General features: G+C 40.4%; 1 protein-coding gene across 1 annotated transcript in view; it reads right to left on the reverse strand.

Annotated features, from left to right (window-relative positions):
- Positions 1–27,029, reverse strand: part of PCP4 (Purkinje cell protein 4) — a 52,930-nt gene extending 25,901 nt beyond the window's left edge. The window contains exons 1-2 of the mRNA XM_014938257.1: positions 26,945–27,029; positions 7,563–7,614 (exon numbers count right to left, since the gene is read on the reverse strand). Coding sequence (XP_014793743.1) covers positions 7,563–7,614; positions 26,945–26,953 — 61 coding nt within the window. The 5' untranslated portion in view covers positions 26,954–27,029. The remainder of the gene's footprint in view (positions 1–7,562; positions 7,615–26,944) is intronic.
- Between the last annotated feature and the right edge of the window lie 334 nt (positions 27,030–27,363).

The following is a 27,363-nucleotide window of genomic DNA, read 5'->3' on the forward strand; positions in this document are numbered from 1 at the left end:
CCACATATAAGCAGGCGCACAAGTTTCCCAAGTTGTATGCAGACACTGATAAACAAAGATCCCATAAATTAATCAAGTTATTCTTGTAGCAAGCTGGAAAGAGATGGACTGAGGGAAAAATTGTTATTGTTATCTCTATTTTTAAATACTTGGAAGACACTCAGTTACTATGGTGGTGAGGACCATATAAGTACCTAGACAGATTCATTTGTAGCAGGAACGTTAAGCGTGAGGGCTTTTCCATCTCAAAGGTGACAGCTAGCTAGGACCTTTTTCTCTAAGGGAAAAAAAAAAAAAAAAAAAAAGAGGGAGAAATATATTTTGAAGTAATTTTGTATTTTTTAAATACTTAAAAACTGAGTTTAAAATGCTGACATTGTTCTTCTATGGATGTGTGATTCTGCTTTTTTTTTTTCCTATGGGACTTCTGCATTTAATTTGCTCTCCTGGTACTCTTTAATCAGGTAGAAAAACATTCTTTTCCTCTCCAGGGCAGTCCGAGGGGAGAAAAAAAAACCAAAAACCAAACAACACACAGGAAAAAGTTGAATAATTAACATTATATATCAACATACACATAGACACCCTTCATGTGCATATGCTATATTCTATGTGTCAGTAGATGAACTTAGTACTCATAAGAGTAGTTATAAATGACACACAAAATTAAAAAAAAAAAGCATATTAAAAGTTTCACCAATTAGCAGAGCCAACAGTGCTTATATAGTCTGGCCAATGTCCTGTCTTTGTAATCCCCTGCAAGTTTTAAAGATGCTTCTGCCTAAACATTTCAAAGTGAAAGCTTCTCCCTACCAGATGAAATGCAATAGTAAGGCAGTGTCAAACCCAACTTGTCAGATAACAGAAAAATAAGAACAGTATCTGCTCTCTTACAAGTATTACTTAAGTTTAAATTAAGTATATTCATTGCTTTAAACTCCACCAGAGTATCCTCTTCATGAAACCAGATGGCCATTTCACATGCACAGACACGTGTTAGGATAGGTGAAGTTTCAGTAGAGAAGGTATCGACCTTATCTCAAACAGGGACAAAAATTGTTGCTTTACAAGTTTTTGTTGCTAGATAAGCATCAAAAGTTGTTGCTATGAGCATTTTTGTGAGCTATCCTTCATTGTCATCATTGCCCCAAGTAAACAAACACACGGTATTCCTCTGGAGAGGACTTATACATATCCCTGGCCTCAAGAAACGGAAATTCACCTAGGAGAGGAAATGAAGTTCATGTACAATTCTCCTCTCTTCCTTTCAGCATCCTCTCTAGGGAAGACCTGTGAACAATCTGAGAGCCCTGTTATTAAAGGCTCAATCTGTCTTTAGCTGAGACATGTTGGCTGCCTGAAGAGACGAACGGACTCCTTGATAAACAGACCCGTCTAGGCAAAGGAAGAGATATAGGCCCATGAGAGGCTGAGGCATATTTGGTTTGGTTCTGGGTAAATTTTATGTGTAGCTGTGCCCAAGAAAGCGCCTGAAATGAAACTCAGCAGATAAGGTTGTCGGCAATGTTTTTGCCATGTATAGCTATGCCTTGAGACGAGATTTGTCTAGAACTGTTTGCTTTGAATTTTTCTCCTACCTCATCTGAAACACTGTCAGCTACAGATCACGGTGTTGAGTTCACACAGGATGTTTACACCTTCCTCTGAGCCTGGGCAATCTGTACATGACCAAATACAACTTATGTAACTATGCTGAGTGTTCAAACACTTTTGTATTTAGACTTTGTGAAGGTGCTACATTATTTGATGGTTGCATATACATCTAGGAATGTTGCTGAGACAGAGAGTTCCTATTTTAAGAGATGGGGGATGAGGTACAGCAAACAATTCTCATCTCACTTCCTAAGTTCCCACTAATATCAGCTAGGCTGTATGAGATAGGACAGAATTTGACTCTGGACACAGATTGAAACAAGAGGAACAGAGGGACTGCATTACTGACTGGGAGATCGTATTCCATGAAGCACCACTTTCAAGTGACAAGAAAATTTTAATAGAACACCATAGTGAAAAGAGACAAGCAGGCAAGGTCATTTTCCTCCCAACACTCAACCTAATACCCAGGAAAACTCAGTATTAATTAGTTTCATACAATACTCTCCATTCTAACTTCCAGTTATACGAAAATTCGAAATATACGAAAGAAGCAGTCTGAAATAGTAGGGTTGTTTTGTGGCTGGGTTTGTTTTTTTTCTTTTTTTTTTTTTTTTTTTTTTGGTTTGTTTTACATTGATTCAGCAGTTGCTTGCAAGACCCGGTTCATCTTTTGCTATCTTTTGTGGGAAAGACAGTATGCACAAGGCATTGCAATGCTACAGCTCAGTCATTGTCCTTCCCTGTGACTAAAGAACGTGACCTCTAGACCTGGGTAGATACAGCAAACCATGCTCCATGAGATCCTTTGAATATTTATACAAATTAGCCTCATGTGTTCCTTCTCTTTTCAAAAATCTTTTTTCCATAAGTATGTTTATTTGCATGGCTGTTCCCAAAACCAGTACATTTTTTACATAGTCAATGGAGAATATTAGTGGAAAATTAATTTTAAGTTCTTAAACAGATATTTATATTAGACCTTACTACAATAATGATCCTGGCCTCTAGCCAGGAATTAAAGCTCTATTAAGCTAAGCACTCTGCATAAATAACTATGAAGATGATTATTCACTCTGTCGGACCTAGCAAGATTCATTATTCCTCAGTGTAGTGTGCAGAGAGTGAAGAATTTCCCAAATTCCTTGAGTAGATGAAATGGGTGAATGGACTGTTGATTGCACTGCAAGATGCATATCCATCTACCAGGAAAGCTTACTAGAGACATCTCTATTATACCATGCATGAATGTTTTCCAATTCCTTACCATTACTGTTGATGTTTTCTAGAAGCATTCAGATTTAAGTGAATTTAGATTATTCCATTTTTGATATAAAAGATAAGAATTTACATTATTAACTCTACTGCTCCTTTATCCTTACATAGGGGCATCCCATGATGTACTGTATGGAGAGAAGGAAATGCAAAGCATTTATTCATTTATAATTTCCTGACCATCCCAAAATAGAGATCATATACAGACAAGACAAATGCTTGAGAATGAGTAGAAACTGAAAAAGAAAGGCTTCAACTTTTCAATGCAACTGGCCACTTTGCCATGATTGTGTACGCCTCACCCACCACGACACTTAAGTTTATGCAATACCTATTATTTTTTATTTCACTCAGACCCAGGAAGTTATAGAATTCATCATAGGAAAATATGTATTTTGTTATTATAAGAATTCATATTGCTGAATGATGTCTGATTTTCTGAGAAAATTATTAACAAATATCAGTTAAGAATCACATGGCCTTATGTACTTTCAGGAGAAAGGGTGAGATCTATTAATAGGAAAAAGAGTGATTCTAAATTTGAAGATAGAAATAATTGGTTCTGATGCAATTACTTCTCTGCCAGTTGCACTAGGCTGTAAAGTAGCTTGTATGATAACAGCTTGCAAATTACACAGCAAAAAATGCAGGGTAATGTGAAACAGAATGAGAAATGACAAGTGTTAGCCTACAAAGGAACTTTGTGACATTGCCAAGGTACCAAGAATAGTAAGGTAGAAACTTCCTATTTTCATTTAGGATGCATTTGCAAATATGATACACCAGATTAATCAAATCTGGTGAGCAAAAAGAAAATTATACCTTCTTATTCCACGTCAATTCTATTAGACCAGGTCAGATTCATATTGGAGAGAGTGTATGCGGACAGTACTGCTCTCTTCCCTTGGGATTTTCTACCATACCAAAAAGCATTATAGTGTTTATAAGTTCCTCACAGCATACACAAGTAAGTATGTCTTGGCTTTCAGACAGACTGAGGTCCTTCAAGACCCAGTGATTTATGACAGCTATAGTTACATGGTTGTGTACAAGTTGTTTTTATACAGGTACTTCTGTAGACTTAGTTTTACTGCTAATTACAAGAGTGGTGTTTCTTTAAAAATAGTCCTTTGACCAGTTTTCATGCAGGAAAACTAGTTTATGTAATTTACTCCCAGTAATATTTTTGCAATTTCCACTCTGACAATAGAATGAAATTACTTAGACTTCTCTGACAACAATATAGTGTGTTTTGGATGGAAAAGCCACTCAGCATTATGCAGTGCCCACTGAAGCCACCAGGAGCTCTTCCATTGACTTCACTAGCCTGACTCACTGATGTACCATGAGACCTCATTGTAATGCAACAGTCGCTCTTCCTTAGGAAGATATGAATCGCCATCTGATTTTTATCATAACCTGTCAAAGGACAAGCTACAACTTGTTTAAAAGGTCAAGATAGACAAATGTCATCTAGGGCTTCACCAGCATCGTTGAAGGCTAAAAGGAAAACTCTCAGTGAGTAGTTTCTCCAATATGAGTGATTATTCAGTATTTTTAATAATGACACAGCTTCAAGAACTACCAGGCTTGTTGCTGCACAAAACCAAAGAAGATGTGGTCATATATATTATACAAAATACAGTGGAAAGGAATCCTGTCTGCTAATAACCAGTGCTCTGAAAGAGGAGAATCTTTGTCTCCTACACCTTACCACCTAGCAGTCTGGAAGACTACTCAAGAAGGCAGCTGAGAGACGGTAACTGCTGATGAATGAAGGTCACATGTAGGTACAACAGTCCATTCACCAACATGACAACCAGTATAGTTTATGTATGGGATTTTCCTCTCCCATTATCACAAGCTCTTGTACTGTGGGCATATCACTGCTCCACGCTACTGTCTTTTCTCAAGCTTAGCCTGTTCCATTGCTCATCCCCCTGAGCCAACAAGCAAGGCTGCTAGAACTAGGCAATGCCAGTTCAGTAGAAATTGGGACTGAGCCTGCATTTTGTGTGATAAAATTCCCCTCCACTTGAAGGGAGGCTAGCTAAGAGAGACCACTGCCGTGGTGGTAAGAACAAAATACAGCTAAGGATATGATGTCGCTATCTAACGAAGGTCAAACAAGAACATGCATTCAGAAGCGTTCACCAAAAGTATCACTACTTTAAAAGGAATATTCAGAGATTTAATTTCCCTGAATGCTTTACAGTGATAGCAGTGCCACACATGTCTTCAAAGAGGGAGAATGTTTTTTGCCATGGTCATTAGTTTTATTTTCTTCATTTTTGAGCCAGCCTTGAGATGGACTCAAAATTCATTTTCTACAAACCACGCACATAAACTTGACCCATAGCATTGTCTCCACTGTGTGGATCAAAAACACTGAACACAGCTAATAGTCTTTATTTGTTGTTAAGGCTAGTTTTCAGCAACTTTTCCTGATCTCATAATCAAGAGCAAGGACCAGACTAGTTTGCCTTTGTAAACGTTTTCATAGCATGACTCTTTTTTCTTTTTAACAAGATCAAAGGGGTTTGGGATCCTCCTCCTGCTCCCCTTATTTCCAGCAAGAGGGAAAGCTTCCTTTTGACAGAAAAGCAAACATCTGAAGAGGCCGATAACAGCCACAATGATGCAGAATTCAGGCCAAAAAACCCAATAAATCCTGTTATGTGTACGTAGGGGTACAGCAAACCCCAGTTTTCAGAGGAATAAATCACTTCTACTTGAGTTCTAACTACAAAGAGCCATACGTTTCTGCTTCTTTGATTTAGAATTCAAGCTCAGATTCAAAGTTTAGATTCTGCTTTCTTTTCATGCAAGCATGTAAATTGGGGAGATCAGAGGACTCTATTCCATCTCCCCTGCTGCTCCTCTGTTTTATGTAGGTGACAGGTTTTTTGTTATAATTTCATTACAAAAAATAATTGGTATCTGTTGGTCTAAGATTAACTGCACATCAACCTGTTTACATTATATATAAAAAAAAAAAACTATCTACAACTAGATTCATATATATTTGTTAATCAATGATGCAGCCCTTTCTCCGTCAAAATTCCCTTTGAGAAAATAAAGAATTTGCTTTTAAGAGGCTGCAGGATCAGTAAATCTAAGCTAAACTTGACAACAGGAAAATTTTATTTGTGAAGAAATTCAAGGCAAATGAGCTCAGTTCATAATGTGCTCAAACAGTAAACAGAAAAACATGCTTCCCATGCTGCCCAAATGGCTGACATAATTTTGCTTGCTTGCCTTTCCTGTTAACTTGAGAACGCAAATAGCTTTGCTGTCAGGGTACATTTGTTCCCACTAATTCAAGACACTATAACAAGCCAAAATATTTATTTCTTTTTTCCACTCTAATTTGCGGTTTATCATATTGGGAACATCGTCTACGGATTTCATTTACTGCAACAATATGCAAACAGCCATTATGGGAAAGTCACCCCTCTGTAATAGGAAAACTAAGCATAAAGAAGTCTTTTAATGTTATAGGATGTGTTGCCTCAAAGGGCCCAAAAATTCTATTCAGACCAACACATAAAAGCCAAAATGTATATCCAAAATAACTGCTTAAATATCCCATCTCTGAAAACTCTCTTTTCAGAGAAGTTACTTGCATTCTTTCTGCTTTTCAGTGCACAGGACAGACTACCAAAACATTATTTTAATTAGAACTGCATGATCAAACAGAACCAGAGAGCATATTTGTATAGTTCAAATCCTTATCCTTTTCATGAATGTTTACAAACTGATGCTGCCTTATGTTCAGCTGGGTATATAATTAAAGCTGATCAAAATGGTTTCCTTTCAAAAATGTTTCTGATGGTCACTGGATTTTAATCATGTCATCATTTGTGTGTAAAGCATTTCTGCCTCCTATAGGAAATAAAAGGAGATTTCAGCTAAAAAACAATTGTCATTTTCACTGAAAATTCAGTTTAACTTCCTTCAGTTGAAAAAAAAAAAAGTCAACCTTTTCCTGTTAGAATTGTTTGCATCACTTAAGGGGCAGAGATTTGTTCCTGCCAGCCCCTTTGTAGAAGTCCAAAAAAAAAAAACAACTCACCCCTTAGAGCAGTGGAGCATGTGTCCAGATTTGCCCATGTGGAGTGCCGAAGGTAAGAGCCTATTTGCCATATGGTCCTTCCATGTGAACTGCTCCATTCACAGCCTAATCTCCAGCAACACTCAAATGAGCTCTATGCAAGTGGCTTCTAAATTTGGTATCTTAGTTATAGGCCTAAGATCAGGTGAGATCAATCAGACCACAGCAACTATGATTACGAGCAAGCCCTTTGTAATTAGTTTAGTTCACCTTCCCCCATTCACATAGCAGCTGCTCCTAATGATTAACCATGTCTCTTGGTGTCTTTTTCACACATATTTAACACTTTTTCTACCCTCATTTTATCTGCACTGCCTTCTGCAGAGTCCTTTAGTTTACCATAATACAAGCTCAGAATCGGGTTTCTACCTGATGATGATTTGAACATACAAATATCAAGAAAACAATCCCCACTGAAGCCCATCCAGTTTTTAACACACATACAAAAGATAAGATATGAAAACACGGCAGTTGCTACCTGACACCTATCATTCCAGTAAAAATATTTTGGCTCAGGTTGACTCAGTATTCTCCATCAAGAAATACAGTCTATCCTTACCATTCTCACCAGATGTCTTGTCTTTTCCATTTGTAGCTCCGGCTCCTTGTCTCTGTTAGGGAAAAAAAAACAAAACAACCAAACAAGTGGTTAGAACAAACCTGATTATGCATTTTGCCCTTGGAATTACTGGCACTTACAGCCTGATTTCTCCTTGATACCTTGGATAGTCATCCACCCTCAAAGCAATATTGCTATGAAACACTATCAATTAGAGCAGGAATGCTCAATACCATGATTTAGATACAGGTATATAACTATGTGTGCAACTGTATATAATTATCATGTGACTGATGGGACATGTAATCAAGTTTCCAGCAGTACAAGCGTAAGAGCTACAGTAGAACATCTCTTCAGGTCCCTGCTGTGCCTCCATTTCCATCGTTCTTCTGACCTGACTTTGGCTAGAAGACTTATCTTTCCACTTTGGCCACAAGTGGAGATGAAACTTCCCACTAAGTAACACATGTCAAACACCAGTGCAGTCCAAATAAATATTCAGTGACAGAGCTGTGTTAGTGCTATTATGCTACTAGGTAATTTTCTAGCTTAGGAATGGTCACTCCATGAAAATTATGCTCCATCCCCCAAAGAAAGCATCTCACAGGTGGAATTAAGGTACTTTAGCAAGTATGGCAAAACTTGCATTTGTTATGCAAAATTATTCATACTTGTATGTATTACTGAAATAGACTAATTCATTGTCCAGGGTTGCACATGTATAAAACTAGGAGTATTAAACTAAGTGAATAAATTTAGCTACATTCAGCCATCAGAGGCAACCCATCCTCATGCATCAGTAAAGTTAACAGCTGCAGTAGCACAGAACTGCAAACCAAATGGTTTGTACCAAAATACGGACAGAGATATCAATTCTCTTATGAAAATCCATACAGGCATACTTTTGTCCCACAGTGCTGGTATTTTGAGGGTATGCTGTGTATATGGAGCTAATCACATGTGCAAAACCTTCATGAGTACTCTTAGCTCTTATTATAGAAGCCAAAGGGGGAAAGAAAGCTCTTCAGACTCCTCAGGAGAATACAAAAGAGCTACATATGGTCTATTGTGCATCCACATGCCAGTGGTGGAGTTACTTATCTTCTCCATGGCAGACTTCAGTGCATATATCTCTGCTCTACTGGCTCTACCTCATCTCTCTCTATGTGCAATGAGACAGAGCATCCCTAGAGAAGACAACTCTGAGTCTATAACCACAGCTACAGCCTCCCCATACATTGGAAATATATTTGTTTCTCCCTGGAGCCTCAGAGCTAAGAGCAGAAAGAAAATGTGGCCAATAACATCAAAAATGGGATTCTAAAGGGATAAACATTTTTTACAAAAGCGTAAGTTACCAACAGACAGAAATCAATAAATCTACCCAAAAATCAGTTTTGCTAAAGATATTAACCTTTATGCCTTTATTTAAAGTTTGGTTAATATTTCCATATTTCAATCTACATTTGAAACAAGATTTTAGTGTTAATTTACTGGGGCCTCCCAAAAAACCAAAATACTCGATTCTTCCTATCTATATGGCAGCTATATATTGCTTTTTCCTTCCCTGTTTTTAAAGGCTTTTTCAAGTTGTCTTATTTCATGTTTCAGGCTGTGCTACTTAGCCTTTATGAAGGCTTCTCTTTCCTCCCTAGGCTATACCTGTCAGGTTTGGTCTGCTATTGATGGAGTGCTGGAATATGGATCCACACATTTATTACGTCAGGATCTCCCTCCAGGGAAAAGAGAAAACTGTCAAAAAAACCCCAAACAAATAAAAACTTGGCTTTGGTCAATAAAAGTTTTTCTGTTCATGGGGTCAAGATTTTTCTTTAAGTCTGAAATCTGCCTAAGTATTCTACAGCCATTCATTTTATGGTGACCACTACACATATACAGAATGAAGCCTGAAAGTCTGCCAAACAAGCTTGTGATAGCTCTTCCTTCAGTTATATACATATTTTGATCTATAAGCACTGTGCTGTATTCCAAATGACTGCAATGGATTTGAAAGTGAAAATCAGTTTCTCATTAGCAAGGCATTGAAACTTATGAAAAAGCCATATATAATGTGATCATCCACCTGCAAAGCCTTTAGCCTTTTATTTTAATACATTCAGTGGACCTATTTTTAAAAACGTTTTCCAGATACCCGTATTATTAGCAGCTGGAGCTTCTTGCTTTTTTCATCACATTTCATGATGCTACCACAGGCTGCAAAACAAAGCTTTAGTGTCCTTCAGAGCACAAGAGGATTAAACATGAGGAGTTACTAGGGGTATTTTCAAGAAGCAATGGATGAAAGCCCTCCAAAAGCTCATATTATAGATATTGTCCTCAGATGCAATAGATCAAATTAAAATCAATGAAATACAAGAAAAACAGTATTAATTTCTGTGGTTTGTTTTTGAACAGATAATCCTCAAGTTGTTGACCATATTTTAAGAGATAAAAGCAGTCTAATGTTTTCTCTTTCCTATAACTTCTAGCCAGCTTCCTTCATTCAAAGATTACTTCTAAAATTCCCCAGCATTTTCTATGGCAAGTACTAGGGCAGAAGCATTGAATGAACTTTCCACTAGGTATTGAAGAAGGAGGATCAGGGCCAAAATGAACAGGAGTACAAAACCATAATGATTATAGAGTAAAACATGATAAACAATTTTGTTGCTATGTTGTGTAGGAGGAAACATAGTTTATGACTGCTTAGGGCTGTATTAATTTTTAACTCGGTGGTTTTACAGAACATCAAAGGCACATCATTAAAAATGTTTCCAAAAATCAAAGTCACTCCCAATTTGTCAGAAGAGGAAGGAAAAGGGACTACTGCCATATGCCCAAAATACCTATAAGAAAAGAGCAGGTTTACTTTCCTGTTAAATTCTTAGTGCTATACACATCAGCTAGTTAATGTGGTATGAAAAACTGTACTAAATTAGTCCCCTAGGTGTACAAACTAAGGTCAAAAGTGAACTTGTAGCCCAGAGGACTTTTCAAGAATGTTAAATTACTGCAGCAGCTTTTCGACTCATTATTCTAGCCCCTCCTGCACCCCCAAGCCTAATTTTGCCTTTAGTCTTACATTCTGTTCTTGTCTTGAAATAGCCTGACCTTTTCAGTTATGCTTCCAATTAGCACCTCAGTGTTAGGCATCATAGCCAGGTGTTGATTACAGAATTTTGGGGGATAGAAGGGTTGTTTGTTTTTTGATGAGCCACAAAAAGCCCAAGATCAGGGACATGAAACTGCCAGAAAGTTCTCTGAAAAATGGGCCCTTTACAGTAATGACGTTATTCTGCCGCTTCAACCGAGTGCAGGGCCAACAAGGTACAGCAGGCTGTGTCCCAGTAAAGCAGCGGCTGCAGGTTTTCAAAACTATATTGCTTCTGTATCAAAGAATGAAATAGCGTCCAAGGGCAGAATTAAGAGAATAGAAACAACAGAAAGCTTGTAAAGTGAATAGCAGAAAGAGTCAGTGTAGACTTGACTGAGGACAAAAAAACACTTTCATTTACACATATGAAAAGTTATTAGGATGTTCTGTACTCACTGACAAGAGGAACAGCAGTGAAGTCTGTGCGTATCTTAAGCTTTTCTTAAGCATTACTCCACTACCAGGTCCATCCCTAACAAGAGGTATTACATGTGCAACAGAAGGAAACACATGTTGGTACAATGCAGTACAGAAGTGGCTGTGGGTCAGCCAGCTGTGTGCCAAGCAAGCCTTTATTTTGCACTACCATCTGTTCTCCATACAAAGTTTTCTCTATAAGAGATAAATTGAATCAAACTAAATTATTTCATAAGTGCCTTTTTCATAGCTTTCTGCTTTTAATTAAAGAGTTCAGCTGCCTTAGCCTTAAAATGAAGAGAATACTGACAAATACATTTTTCAAATTTATAGAGTTTATAACCTTCCTGCAAATAAAAATGCCACTGTAAATATCTGCTTAAGGACCTTCCATGTTTTCCAAGTAAGGAAAGCTTCCTAGTCAACAGCAGAATAGTCAGGAGACACAGCAATTTCTGCCTGCTTTTTTTCAGGACTAAATACCTCCTATACAGTTCCTCAGATTAAGACAATTAAGGTTGACTTTATCCAGAAACAACACAAGAAAAAGCACTTACACATTGATCTTTACTCAGTGTTAGCTGATCTTTGAAGACACCGAGCATTTTAGACCACTGAAGCCCCAGTTGAAGTTCATTAGACTACAGGCATAGATAGATGACAAAGCATCCTAGCATACTAGTACCACTAGCATTACTGTCTGAAGGTTCGTAGTACATTTTTTTTAGTTTCCCCTAGGTGGATTTTTGAGGACATTACATTAGCATGCACACTTCCTAAAAACTAAAGAATTAATTAGAGAGATCTGGATTAAAACCACAGAAGACTATCAAATGTGGGAGCAACGTACTTTATAGCTTCCTTTTCCATATACCTCCTAGCCAAGCATATTATATTCAACTCCCCCAGTTCTAAAAGCATAGAGTTTTCTAGGCTTTTTAACACCAGGTATAAATTTGCTGACCAAAAAAAAAAACAAAACAGAAACATAACATACATTAAAAAAAAAAATCAGTAGGAGTTGCAGGAAACACTAGCTATTGCCAGTAGATCAATACATTATGTATACATACCACTTGAAAATAATTATTTGATGAGGTGATATTCTGAGCTGACTGAAATCAATGGGAATTTTGCAATTGCTTTACTTTCACGCTCTAACAGAGAACACAAGCTGTATGTCAGAAACTAAAAGAAGATCCAAAACTTAAGTAGAAGCAAGAACCAAGCAGCTATCACCTGGGATGAGTGGATACACTCTGTAAAATTCAGGATTTCAATGTGATTAGTTAGGTTAAACTTGTTTACTGGAGAGTACTGTTTCACTATGACAACCTCTTTCTAATGTCATGTCTTGACTTGAAACTCTAGCACTCAGCATTTCACACATTTAAGCGTGAAAACCATTACTCAACCACAAAACAGTAAATAATTTGGTAATAAGGACAAAATACATTACCACCTTTAAGATAAAAAGTTAAGAGTAGGAAAAAAATGATACTGCTGTGACAAAGATTTCTGCCTACTGAAGCTGCAAGGGATACCCAGCCTAAGTAACAGGACTGGAATTTTAGCACCACTGTATTATTTGGAATTATATATCAAAAAGCATGAAGATGAACAGCTGGGAGAGTTAAAGTGTACTGCTGGAGAACACAAATGCTGCCATTTTGCTCGTTCTCTCCTATTATAAGTCTTCTTAAAACTGGCCTGCAATACAGCCAGATGACAAATCCCAAACCAGCTTCTATGACACACAGGTTCATTCATTTCAGTAACAGCTAGTCACCTAAAGAACATCTGCAGACAGAACTGAAGAATTCCAGAGAGAAGCTTGAATATAGTAATGAAAAACGCATTGGAAGCTACACAAGTAAACTTCCCTCGCTAGTCTATTTGTGCCTCCTTTACAAGTTCCTCCACATTTTTCCCAACATTTTTATAGGCATGGTACTGAGTATTTAGGAGATGAAAGTGTCCCTCAAAGCCCACATTTAAGGTAATTATATCAGGTACAGAACATTTGGCCAATATTTTGTTTGAATGATGGGTAAATCTGATAATACATCTGTTACTTCTGTCTTTCACGTTATTGTAAGAAATCAAGACCACATTTTCTGGGCACCTGACAGAAAGGAAAAATATTTATCAACATATACTTCAGAGTGCAAAGGACCCTGCTCCTGGTTATGACAAAGCTTACACTTCTGGTCAAAGTAGGTTTCTGGAGACCACCACTTTTCCTTGACTGCTGTCACCCTAGAATCTCCCAGTTCTTTAGGCAAGAGTAGAGGCGACACCATATGTAGCATCTTCTCTGCATGCTCCTTTACAGAGAGGGAGTTTTTTACAGCCAGTTCTCTGGCTGTCTTGTGTTGCCAGGGCAGCATAATATTGCCAGAGCGAGAGTGCCAGAATCCATCTTTCAATACTGGCTGTCAAAACTAAATGATCCCTGGCACTCTGACAATTTCTTTAATTATCTTCATGGGTCAAGCAGTGTTCTACTTGACTAGCTCTTGATGGTCCTTAATTTTATTAAGACTCTCCTATAGCTATTTTAATAAATTAAAACTCCACAGGTGGGCTGAGATAAACTGACAGGATTCAAACTGCAGTGGCTAGAAGCCAGCACAGTGACCAGTGCTGGTTTTCTATGACTTTTGTAATCACTGAAGGCACATGATTATACACACGGTCATCCTAAAAACCACAGTAATATACCTCATAAATTAACAACAAGGCTGTGGATAACTATAAATTATTTTCCTTCTAAACACTGTGGACCACTGTCTGGCTCTTGCTATTGCAATGATCTGGGCAAGATACAATCTCTCTGCAATTTCCTTTCTTCTTTCTATAAAGGACACAACCCCAACCTCAGCATTGATATCCTTGTGTCTTTGACAGTCATTTACACTGGTGCAGATTAAATCACAAACACAGAAGAAAAGCACTGTATTCAAGGTATAACTGTCCATACAAGCTGCAGCTTGCATGAAAAGCAGACAGTTGCAGTCCCTGCTCTTGGGTTATTTTGTTTCCAATGTGGTCATCGTCCATGTAAATACACATTTTATTTAATGTCTATGCAAAATGCATAATCTACCCAATTGGCAGAGTGCCTTAATCACATGGTTGCTTGCAGAGTTAGGGCATTTGCCTCAATTTTAGAGGTGTAATTTGTTCACTTTCCTCCAGACCCAGCTTTATGGCTTGAGGTTAAGTCCTCACTACAGGCACTTCTGAGTGTACACAGAGTTTCAGTAGCCAGCACACTTCCAGGCTAAAGAAGGAGGCACCTGCTGAAAACGGGCAAAGAGAATCACAGTCTGGGATACAAGAACCAACTTACAGTGCTGTTTATAAATATTCTAATATCACAAAGAAGAACTTTCACTGTGCCCCACTTTTGCCAATGCTAGGCTGTAATTTATAAATCAGCACAGCGAGAACCTGCTGATTTTGTATTCAGATTCAATATAATGTTCTAAACAGACTATTTACACCAACACCAAATGTAATCAACATAATTAGCACAAACAGTAGCTTGCTTAATATTTAGGTTATTAGCATATTTTGAATTAAAACATTATTAAGCAGATATTTCTCCAAAGACATTGTAATCACTTTTTTTTCTGAGGCAGGGATTAATGGAATCTTTGAAGTTAATTTTGAAAGCAGCTGCAAGAATGTATTTCCCAAATCCTGTTAATTACCATGCCAGCCATGAGAAGTAATCCCTCTTTTCTGCAGGAAATGGAGGATTTGATCCTGCAAGGCTTATTTACAGGGGTAACTCATATGTGGACAAATAATTGTCTTCAACTCAGCAGAACGACTCGCATGAGTAAGTTAGAATCTGAGTGTGATACTGTGGAGTTTCTCTAAATTGCATGTTCAGTTTTATTGAGCAAAGGGCAAAGAGGGCAAAATCAACTACAGAATAAGCCTTCTCACACCACCTGCCAAAAAATTACCTCAGCTCTCATTTGAACATGGGTGATACAGCCCATATTCCAATTACAGTGGAAATTGACAAAGAGAAAACATCAAGGTGACCCAAGAGGAATATTTCAATTACATAAAAACTGATCAAGCTAGATGGCCTAAGTGAAAAGTGACTGAGGGTCTGAAGGTGGTCTCTTCCTTTCTCCTATTCTTTCTTATCTATTGGTAGCATCAGACCTAGCACTACAATTCCAGAAAGGGCATTTTTGGGGCAGGAAACCTGCCTTAAGAATTCCTACTTCCCAGTCTAGCCCAATCCAGCCACACCTTCCCATCTCTCAAGGCTTTGTTTGTTTGGATACAATTGTTTTACAGAAAATAGGAGCACTAAAATTATTCAAGTTAAAAATAACCCTTCAGCAGTGCTGTGTTGAAAACAATCATTGGAAATTATCCAGCTAAAAAATACATAGTTTAATTGTTTCTGTTGATCACTTCAGTATTGGTAGTTGATGTCTCTGATCCACAAACAGTTGTACCATGGCAAGGGAACAGGCAACAAACAATACCATGCAACACTGAAATTTTGTTCTGGGAACTGAAAATCAGAACAAGTCAGTGCCTCATACCACAAAACATGGCATGCTGTATCTCCCTGTGATGTCGCATTACCTCCTAGCAATCTTTACTCGGCAACGGAGCAAAACAGGTACATTCATGCAGCCCTGGCCACCTGGGCAGGCAATACAGTTAGTTAATGACAACTGACTGTGGCATCTGATTAGGAGCAAAACAGAACCTTTTGGATCTGGGAAAAGCATTTGGGTTAAGAGAATATCTTGGCTATCCTTCAATATTAGCATCCCCAGACAGGAAGAGTGCCCTAAGCCAATTAAGGGGTCAGCATCCTTGCCTAGGCATCATATAACTGATTAAGGATGGTGTTTTTGTAACAAATATTTACTTTATATTTCATTCCTTCAAATACTTCTGAAGTTTAGGGTAATTTAATTTGCTGAGCTACAAACCCAGCTGTAATTGAGTTAGAGGCTGTCTTCAAGGGACAGCTTGGATTATTAATGGCAAAAGTCTGCACTGACAAATTGCTTCATATCTGATCATATTGACTATCATTATTAAAACAGGCTGCTCCTTCCCAGACTACAAAAAATTCTGGCTTTTTTTCTTCTTGGCTTTTTTTTATTTCTAGTTGTACAATTAAAAAAATTATTCTCATATTCTTTCTATTTCTTTACATACTTCAGAGGTAAATGGATGCTACTACACTGTTAGATTGTACTAGTAACTGGCCAGCTAGCTTTTAAAAAGGTATTAATTATGGCAGTTTCAAGTTGCCACGCAAAGGAACTTTCTGCCTTTACCCTAGAGCAAAAGCCTTCTGGTTTTCCAGACAACAGCAAGACGAAGCTGCAAGGATGTTTACGCATCACTTACTCTACTCCTCAAACCCCCGGGCAGCCAGTCTGGTCACAGAGAGCAGCTCCGAGCAGCCCCAGAGCCATCTGCAGTTATGACAGTAACTTCTTTAGGGCTATTCCAGTAGCAGGGGAATCACTGGACTGAGAGCATGCCGCAGCCTTGGCAACGCATCCTGCCCAGGGGCTGCACAGAGGGATGACGCAAACCTGTTATCTCTGGCTCTGTGCCACGGGGAGATTCGTGCAAGGGGAGCCCTGAACTGGCTGCTGAAGCTGCCTCAAAACGGGGCCTCGCTTGACAGAGGATTTGTCCCACGTTGTTCAAATCTGTATTAGATCTGACCTGCTGAGAGACTTTGGGGGAGCTGCTGTGTTCAAAGTGGGATGCGGTTCAGAGCAAAGCTGTCTTGGTGCTCTGAGTCTTGAACAGCAGCCAAGCGATTAGAAACAACCCTGCCATACTAAAAAGGAAAACAGACAGGGTGATGCACAAGGTCACCTTGATTGCCACGAATCAGGGACAGCAATCAAATACACTCACATACAGCAAGCAGAAAAAACAGGTCACTAGCTCTGTCCAAGAGCTGGCCAAAAATAAGGATTTCCACAAATCAGAAGCTCCCAGGACCCTGCAGCTGCTCAGTGAAATTGATGCTGCTATCAACTTCATTGTTAATAGCAGCAGAGATGAAAGCAATTTTCACTGAGCAGTTGTAAGTAGTCCCCAGGGTCCCTGGCCCCAGGACAGACCCACCATGTTACCTTGCCTAACTAAACGTTCCACAGTTCCTGCAGTGCCTTAGCCAAGTTAAGAAGTCCAGCAAAAAAATTTGTTGAATTTGTGGTCACACAGATTCAGCAAAAGCCCCCTCCCCCGCATTGTTTCCAACACTCTCTCTCCACAGAACTGTTTTCCAATTCAAATTCAATGAAAAGTTGCAAGTTTCTCCACTCCAAGTGGTCATCAGTCATTCCTTCTGTCTTCAGCCTCCAATTACGTGTCAGGCTCCATTTTGCACTTTGTGCCTTGCATATGAAGTGAAAGAAAAACGTTACCCAACTAGACATTTTCACCTTATTCACATATGAACACGGCAAGCCATCATTCAATGCTATTAAAAAAGGTTTCTAATGTGCTCCTCCAGAAAACAGTCATGCATTCATTTTGTTAATATTTTAACATACTCATGTCATGACTAGACAGAAAATAGGTTCCTTAGTTTCATGCAGAAAGCAGATAACAACATTCACTTCAATCCAGCTGTGTGCTACCTGACACACTGCAGTCAGACAAAAACATTTATTAAAGGCTAACATGGCATAACCACAAAAGCTATTACTAGAATTCAGATAATTTGCAACTTGGGGTTGGGTTGTTTTTTGGGTTTTTTTTGCAGTTTACAACATTAATGCTAGTCCTTTGCTACCAATGCTTCTGCATTTGCAGATCCTTAAGTCCAGTTGCAGTGTAAATACACCAAGCTTTTATTCCAACCAAAGAATACAAGGCAGCACGCAGAATAAAAACCCTGTGACACAAAGAGAGGGTCTCCTGTAATCTTACTTGAGATGTTCATTCAACTTGGCTTGGATGTTAGTGCTGTCCAGTAGCTTGCAAAGTATGCTGAAGGAAAGAAGTGATAGCTAGCCAAGTCCGACTGGCAAACTAAGACTGGCATGAAGCTGGCCTGCCTTAGGGATTTGGCTGCCCCACTTAAACTACGGCACATGTGTGCTGGCCCATGCATTTTAAAGTGTGCCAAGCCAACAATGTGCTTGCTCTCTTTTCCAGTGGCAAGTGTGTATCTGTCAGATCCGAGTGGAGTAGTGAGTGTGAAGCAGCTATGAAGCCACGTCTTGTTTTCCTACCATGTCATCTGCAGAAAACTGCCTGCCTAGCCATCCCCTCTTATCTAGTATGCTCTTCTCCTCATTCCTACCGGGGTAATACTTCTAATCTGTAGCACCGTCCAACTTGTGTCTTCCTTTAACTCCACATTTTACTAATACATGTTTGGCATTCAAGGAACCAGATTTCAATATTCACATCCTTTTCCTGACCACCACATAGTATCTCTTAAGTTCAAATAAAAGGCATTCTTCAGAGTATTTGAATTAGTGTTGAAACTATGTGCTTAAAAAGTCAACATCCAGAGTATTCAGCTTATATTCTTCAAGAGAAAGGGAGAGAAACAGCAAGAATCCCATTACTTGAAACATTTCAGCAGGATATGAAAAATCCCTGGAATTCAAATGAAAGATATGCTACTGATTTTTATGAGAATTATTTTTCTGTCTCTATATCTCTCCCCTGCTGCTCCACCCTAACTTGGACTTCAGCATTTTCTGGTATGTTTTCACATTTAGCTAGGCATTACACGCTGGTTCATCACAGGCAAGATTCTCTTTCAGCAGATTATCTGTCTGATGGAGTCTGCACTCACTTGGTTTGGATCTGTTTGGTCCCTTTTGAAGAGAAGTCCACTTTGGAAATCCAAAGGCCAACTCCCACATTCCATCACAGAATAGGGCACACTTTCCTCTGACTAACACAACCTCACCCTACTGCCTATTGAGAGCTTTGCTGAAATACACCCAGCTGCTTAGTAGTCAGGGAAAGGTAAGGTAGTATGTGGGTAATGGCACCAGTCAGGTACCAGGTCAGTTGAATACATCTGGCATAGAAATACTAACTCATTAAAGCCAACCTATTTGTGGGAAAGTGCTATGATGTCTATAAAAACACGTCCACAAATCACTGGTTTTCCTTCATATCCCAGGTATTACTAGGAAATGATCAAATATCACCAAAATTCAAGAAATCAAAGATGTGTTCAGATCTATTCAGCTTTTCCTCATCTGCCTAGTTACCCGGTTGCATCAATTTAGGAGTTACCTATGATCTTGATAGCCTTTTCCTTGAAATATATCTTCTCCTTTAGTCAGAATGCTGCCAACTACTATTTCAATGCCTGGTAATCCCTCTAGTGTTAGATTCTTAAAGAACAAAGCATCACCAAAGCAGGTTGACAGCCAGGTCCCCCGACCAGTGGTGCTTGCTGGGTCTCAAGGCTTATTTTGTATGTCACAGAGGACAGAGCTGCAAAGCATCTCCAGGCATTAGCAATGGGTATTGTCCGCTTTCCAGCGCTCTGCCCAGTGATTCTGAAAACTGTGCAGAAATCTAATTTCCTTGAAAGTTCTCCTTCACCTCCTACAAAACTAAGGCACACTGTGAAAAACTGCTTCTCATGCAATCCTGCTAGTTCCTACCAGAAATGCTGACTTAACAGGACTGTTCCAGATGTCTCACTGATTCACTCTACAAGAGCCTGCTAACTCATGTCAAGATCAACAAGTTTTAGCGTAACATGGAGTTATCCTGCTTCCAGGGGTAGCCCTAGTCAGTGCTAGCTTTGGCATTGCTAAACTGTGCTCCATCATTCCCAGAAAATGTGCACCTAAAATCCCTACAAATACATCTACACCAGTGTGTACAGCTAGCCAGGACCCCTGCAGGTCTCTTCTTCACTTTTAGGACAGTCATGTTTTGCTGTGATTCAACACAACCCTCCCTTGCTGAAGCACACAGCATTGCATGCTCCTTCAAAGTTTAAACCATTATAACCTGAAAATTTGTTTCAAGTTTCTATTTCAGCTTTCTAGTCCCGCTGGCACTATCCGGCAGCTGGCTCTACGGCACAACTAGTATCAAACCTGCCAGCCACGGAGCAGCAAATAAGTCTCATGACAGAACAGCTCAGATCGTTCTGTCAGGCATTTGGACACTAAGGCTGCATTAAAGACACTGAATATACACTTGCTTACATTTTGCCATAGTTATAGCTCTATCCTTCCATGCATCAGAAAATCTGAAGCCCTCATACCTGCTGCCACCCTTCTCACCAGCTTGCTGTCTCAGTCCAGGAGTCTTTGAAGTCTCCAAAGTCAGACAAGGACACTACCTTTCACAGCTGTAGTTTGTTTTTTTTCCTCCTTTTGCTCAAAGAAGATCCCTAACATCATTCTGTCTACTGTCACAGTACTCACAGTAGCAGCTGCACTACAGTTTCAGGTCATGTTTCATGCACTATATACTAAGGTGATAATGTAAGAACATTCAGTGTCTGTAAAATAATACTTCTCTCTTTAAGAGGAAAGACAGTTCAGCTGTAACTAATATTCAAGGCATGTAGGCAGACAATTTTCATTTCTTCTCTGACTAAACTTGTGCTTCTTCCTCTGAATTCCATGTTAGTGTATAAATAAGGCTATATCCCACTTGGTATGAATTGATCAGATGAGATAGGCTGGGTCTTTGGCTTGTGCTATGTGACACGTGCCCAATTCCCCTATAAGTAGACTAGGCTGGTCTCATATGGAAAGTAGGGATAAATTGTGTCCTCAAATCGCGTCATTAATAATAAGATTCACAGTTGCAACTCTTCTGCAGCTGCTTAGCCTGAGCTTATTCCATCACGATTGCCATCCATTTTCCTATGACGGTAGCCTATATAATTTGTCTCTTCCATCTCTTTCCATAAAAGAAATAAATACTGATTTTCTTAATTAAAAGTAGAGGAAGAAGAGGAAAAAAGGATTTGTTAGTTATGATTTGACCTAGTTTCTACATATCCACTATGTCTTCTTTTATTTAGAAACCGATGTCCAAACAACTGAAGAAAAAGAAACAGAGCACCTTTTCTTAGAAAGGGGGAGAATGTATGTTATTCATCTTCATTAGGCCATCCTACGCCTTGCAGAGAAGAAAGCATTACATGGCTCAGTGAATTTAAGGCTCTGTTGCAACAGACAGGCTGAAGAAAGGCATAGCTTTCCTCTGATGCATGCAGCTGCCTTCTCCCAATGCTCTTCAGCCAAGAAGTGGGTGTCTCATGATTTAGATACCCAGTGTCTACAGGTTCTTCTGTGGCAAAGTTACAGAGAAGAGGTAAAACATGTAAACAGTTAGACACATTTTCAAAGTCATCCCTAAAAGGAGTGACAGACAATAGCAAATAGTGGCCTGGAAATCAAATATTTTTTTCAAATCAATAAAACACTTTTAATGAAAAGGCCACAACTGTTCCTGCTGATGTTAACTGCTACTATACACCACATTTCATCATAAGCATGACCTACTTCATGTAGAAACTATTGGATGATGACTCTCAAACCTGCCAATGCATAACAGATTTAGGGACATTGGATTAGAAACTAATACACCTTTGCAACCTGAAATGGTATTCTATTATCAAGTACTGCAGTATCAAGCTTGGAGTTTTCTCTTTTTACAAGTGCAAGAATTTTTGCTGTAAGTTACCATGTTCTCTGTAAAAGAGTATCTGAAGCATGTTAAAGCTAACTGTCCTTTAATACAGTGTTGTGTTTGAATCTGTTGGCATTCCATACATTGCAAGAAAACCAGTGTGCTTCTTGCTAAACAGTACGTCTGCCAATTTCACCAAATTAAGAAGCGATGTTGGAAATTGACCCAAGTCTTATTTTAGAAGATGCTTGATCCCACTGAAACCACATTGATGGAAGGAGTAGGCAAAGTGACAGATCTAAAACTTATTGTTCTCCCTTCTTCCTCCTCTTTTGAGCTGCAATTTACCACTCAGCTAATAAATAGATGTGAGTTAAAATTAAAAACTGCTGTTCATGTGCCTTATCTGTCCCACCCCCACCCTATAACAGCTGCAGAATTTCCTCCTCCACCCTGCCATGTTCTTGCTGCACTTTTTATATCTATACAGTTTTATACCTATTGTGGTTTTAACCTCAGTGTGGCCAGTAGATAACAGTTGAGGGTCATGGCAGTATCTGAAAAACGCATCCAGAAGGGCCCCCCTAAGACAACGGGCTGGCTCAGACACCCCCAAGACCACAAACACCACACAAGAGCACAGGAGGTCCTTTTGCTCTTAAAACAAACATGTTTTTAGAAAAACATTATTTTAGAAAACAAACATGCTTTCCACCTACAAACACCAGCTCTTTGATTTAGTACTATCAGGATTATTGGTGTACAATCCTCACTTCAGTGTTTAAATACATCTGGTCCTAAGACCATAAATACCATTTCAGCAGCACAGATTCAACTGAGCTCAGGAGAGCAGCCCACGAAAGAACCTCAGTTTTCCTATTTAACTACCTGAAGCAGTTAACAGTTTGAGGTAGAAGCTTGCACACATGCCTGTTTCACAACTGGCCATGCCCCTCTCCTATTCTAACAGCCTCGTGGTGACATGCTTGTCCGGAGTGATAGAAACGTGTTCCAGGTTCTCCCTCAACCTGGAGAGAAACAGATACCCTTACTGTGCCAGCTTAAGGACATGCCCAAACCATCAGGCCACGTGGTATTACCAGTTTTGAAAGTGCCACAGCAGAGACCGCCTTGGTAATTATTGTCACCTCTCCCCACCCCAACTGGTGAAGCTCAAATTTCAGAAAAAGTCTTTGACCCTAGTATTAGGCTATGTCACCTCTGCAGTGAAGCCTCCATCTTCGATTTGGCTGCCTAAGCACCTCCCAGTGAAGGTGATTTGAACCCCAAAACAAAGATCCGGGGTTATCTGAGCTCCAAAACAAAGATTCAGTGCTCCAGGCTGCAGAGGAGAGCTGCCTGCAACTCATCCCACATGAATGCTCTGCACACCCCTGCTACAGGTCAGGTGCATACCCTTCATGATCCTTTTGAAGGTGGACACAACATAGCAGTTGCTGTAGGATTCAAGAGCCCAGAGGCAACATGAGGCACAGAAAGAGCTTACTGTTGCTCAAGACGACCTGGTGTTCTTTGTATTCAAAGCCTGACAAAAAAAATCCCTACGTTTATGCACAGATCAAGTCCATCCCCAGTTCTTAGCCTAGCCAACTAAGAGACCTATGCACTCTACAGAGTCAAACCCATGACAGCTCTCCTCTTCTGTCTTAGGAACTTCATGTGTCTGGTTGTTTGATGCCCGTTTCAAAAGGAAAGCTAGCATATTCTTGCTACTGTCTGGTAGCTAGGCTGCTTCTCAAACACATCGAGCTGATGGCTCAAATCCTGCCTTAGGTGGTGTGCATCAGGACCCTGGCAGTCAGTACAGCACTTTAGTTGCTTTGTGTAAGGCTCTTCCAATGGAAGTTCTCAAATCACATGCCTTCAGGCACATGAACTGACTGGAGAGCCATTCAGGAAAATCTACCCAAAGTCAGTCACCTAAAAAACACATTAAAGTTGAACTCCTCCCCCACTCCAGCAATACTCTGACCCTTGAATATCAAAAAGAAATAAATGCATCCAACAAGGCAATCTTTGGGAATGCTGTTTTGAGCTGCAACTTCTTACACATGCGCTTCATCCCTGGAACAGGATCCAGGGTTGTAACACCATACTGTTTAAAAGTGTGCTTCTTCCCAAGTCCAGACCAGATTCCTGATGACAGCCAGAATCATTCAACACAGGAGGCAAGAGTGGCAGTGACCATTGCAAAAATGTCTGTGTGATGAAATGCTTCCTGTGAACCTTCATGCCCTGGGAATGCTGTCACCATGACCAGACATCATCGGCAACATGTCAGATAGATAAACAACAGATAAGATGACAGGATTCCCTGTGGTGAATCGAGTTCATGCCAGTTGTGTCTAGAGGTTCACTGGTAAAGCTGTTGGCTGCAAACAGCAATTTGACATTGACAAACCCAAGATTACTTCCTCCAGTTCATCCTGTATGACCAGAGAGCTTTAATGGAAGAAGGACTACATCCCACAGCTGCTCACTGACAGTAGCTGATATTTTCCAGCATGACCCTTCTCTCTAGGCTCATTAAAAATAAGAGAAAACACCTACAGACTTAAAGAGAAGGCTCCTCAGTTATTTGAAGACATTTTTTTTCAAAGCTACTTCAACACCCAAGAATGCATTTCAGTATACAGTGACGTTCCTGAGCCCCATATAGCCAAGTGATCTATCTGCCACCAAAAGCAAGTAGTCAAGTCCACTGTAACTAGTTACAGGGCCAGACTTCTGTCCGGAAGTAGGAACATCTTAAATGCATTTTCATACAAATATTGCAGAGGAGGAAGTGTAGGGTTTTTCTGTAGAAGAGCTCTTTATCCTTTCTGAAAAAAAAGTTAGCTGCTTGAAAATAGGAAAGCACTATAGTCAGATGAATAGCTGCTTCCTGTTCAGCTTTCTCTACCAGGAGACTGGTAATCATGGCCCATAAGCAGGAAATAAGTTAATTTTGCTTGAAGCAGTAAAATAAGAATCCGTGCAAAGTCTCGGCAAATAACTTGAGAGCTATGAAAGCGCTCTTCAGAGTTCTGCAACCGCATTTCAAGCTCCACTCAAATCCTGGCGATTGTTAACATAAACCAAAAAGCTTTCCCACCCTCCCAACACCATTCTATTTGGGATAATCTTTTGATGGCTCTAGATGAGCTTCTTTTCAATCACCCTGTCCTCGGATTTTCTAGCAGATTAGAACGAAGAAAATAAAAATATTTTTCAGTTACAGCATTACAAGTGAAATCCACCAAGACCTCTATCCAAATACAGCAAACAGATGTCTAAGGAGCTTGCTTTCTGATAATCTTTTTTGCCTCGTTTTTTAACAACAGTCTTTTGCAGCGAGGTGTTTTTGGGATGCTCCAGTTGCTTTCATCTGCATTTTGGGAAAAGAATCATCTTTTGATTAACAGCTGACAGGCAAGTAACAGCAAGGAAGCTTTTCTTCCCTGGAGCTGCGAGTGATAAACTCACCAATATCATCACTTGAATGACAGTGACAGTAGCACCAAAGACATTGAGTGCAGTGTTAAGTGTCATATGTACAGGGCTTAGTGCTGCATCAGAGAAAGAGACATCATTTCCACCTGCGAGGGTTTGCTAGTAACACTGGTCTGTGAGGCTCAAGGAAATGTATTATGAATAGAGAACCCCTATGCTAGTATTAAGGATAATCATTGGGACTTGTAAAATCCACAAGGCACACAACCTAACTTAAACTATGAAGGGGTAATCACTGAGCAAATAAAACCCAATACGGGGCTATCACAAGAGTGCCTTGCTCAGTAACATTAAGCACAGCAGTATCACCCAATCATTACTCCTCACAAGAAGATTTTTCCCCAAACGCTATCTTTAAGGTGAGATGCACCATCACTGTTCTCATCCTAACACTTCAGCTAGCCGGAGTGACAAAGGGACAGTGACTGCAAAAAGAACCCCACAGTGCATGAACTCTATCCAGTTGATACAAGCACAGGCAGAAGTCACAAAGAGCCTGGTGCGTTACACCTGGACTGCCCAATCTCCGCAAGCAGAAAAGCACAATGAGGATTTCCTCTGCTTTCCCCATTCAGCCTGACCTGCAAGTTGAGATGTAAGTGTCTCCTCCGAAATCCCTGAACCAGAGACCGTGCTACTGCATTGCTCTGCCTCAGGGTTACACCTCATGTCAACGTACAGCAGAGTCTAACACCTGCACAACAGCTACTTCCCTTGCTCCTAAGGAAAAAATACCCATTTGTTAATGAAACCACAGATCTTTTATAAAAGGAAATAGTCTCCAAAACCAGGAGCTGGGTATGGTATGATGACAAGCATTTCTACTGATTCCCAAAGAAAGAGTTGCACTAGAGAACGTGGGATCTGCTGGCTGAACCTGCCCAGCATTTGACAGACTACACTGTCAAATAATCAGCCTGCCTAATGACACTTTTAATAACAAAAATGCTAGTTTGCCCCAGAGAACTTTTCCACTGCTAAAACAAAAAAAACACAAACCACAAGCAAAAAAATTTCAGCTTATTTATTTACAAGAGTACAAGTGATCCTTACATGTTTGGCACTATTTACATTTTTTCCTTAATTGTAATCCTTCCCAGGCCACTATTTATAAAGTTTACATCAGCATCCAACCAGAAGCAGGGCATTTTTTTCCATAAACTCCAGCAGATAACTTTCACACAACTTAGCCAGGCCTTCTTTCTGCATAGGAAGGCATCATATATATCTTTAAATTACTAGGGTTTTTGTAACTAAATGATTCTCCACCGGTGGACAAGAACCATCAAACAGTAAAACACCACCTGGGTTTAAGCTCTGAAGGAGCACACACACCTGTGGAGAGCTGTTTTATGAGAAGACAGGGGTTTTACTCCAAGGCTACATATTTCAGACCCCACACACCCTCCCCAAAGAGACCCCTCTCACTCAGAGACCGGCTCTCCCGGGAGGCACAGCAGAGCCTCAGGGGGGGCTCCCAGCCCGGGAAACCCGACCCTGCCCTCCCCACCTGCCCTTCGGAAAGGGACGGATAACGCCCAACGCCGAGCGCTGCCCACCCTACGGCCTCCCGGGCCGCCCTCACAGGGGCTGCGCCCGTTCGCCTCGCCCCCCTTCGCTCCCCTCAACGGCCGCTCACCTCGCTCATGTCGCGCGGCAGCGGCACCCGGCTCACAGCAGCCCGCCCGCCCGGCACAGCACTCCCAACCGAAGCCCCGCGCCGCCCGTTAAGAAGCGGCGCCCCGCGCCCGGCCCGGCCCGCCCCAGCCAATCAGCGACGCGCCCGCGACGAGCCCCCCTTCCCCAGCGCCCCCCCATCCGAGAGGGCACGGCGCCCCCTGGTGGCGGCGGCGGCTGAGGCGCGGCAGCCAGCGCCTCAGGGGGGTTCCCTGTCTCCTCAATGCCCCCCCCCGCCACTTCTTCCTCCCTCTCCTCCCTCTCCTCCCTCTCCTCCTCCTCCTCCTTCTCCTCCTTCTCCTCTGCCTCAGGAAACTGCTGGGGCCGGAGCTCCGCTGCACCCTCATCCTCAGTAAATTCGGTGCACCGGGGGTACTGCTC

The sequence above is a fragment of the Calidris pugnax genome, unplaced genomic scaffold (assembly GCF_001431845.1).
Source record: "Calidris pugnax isolate Ruff unplaced genomic scaffold, ASM143184v1 scaffold25, whole genome shotgun sequence".
Lineage (NCBI taxonomy): Eukaryota > Metazoa > Chordata > Aves > Charadriiformes > Scolopacidae > Calidris > Calidris pugnax.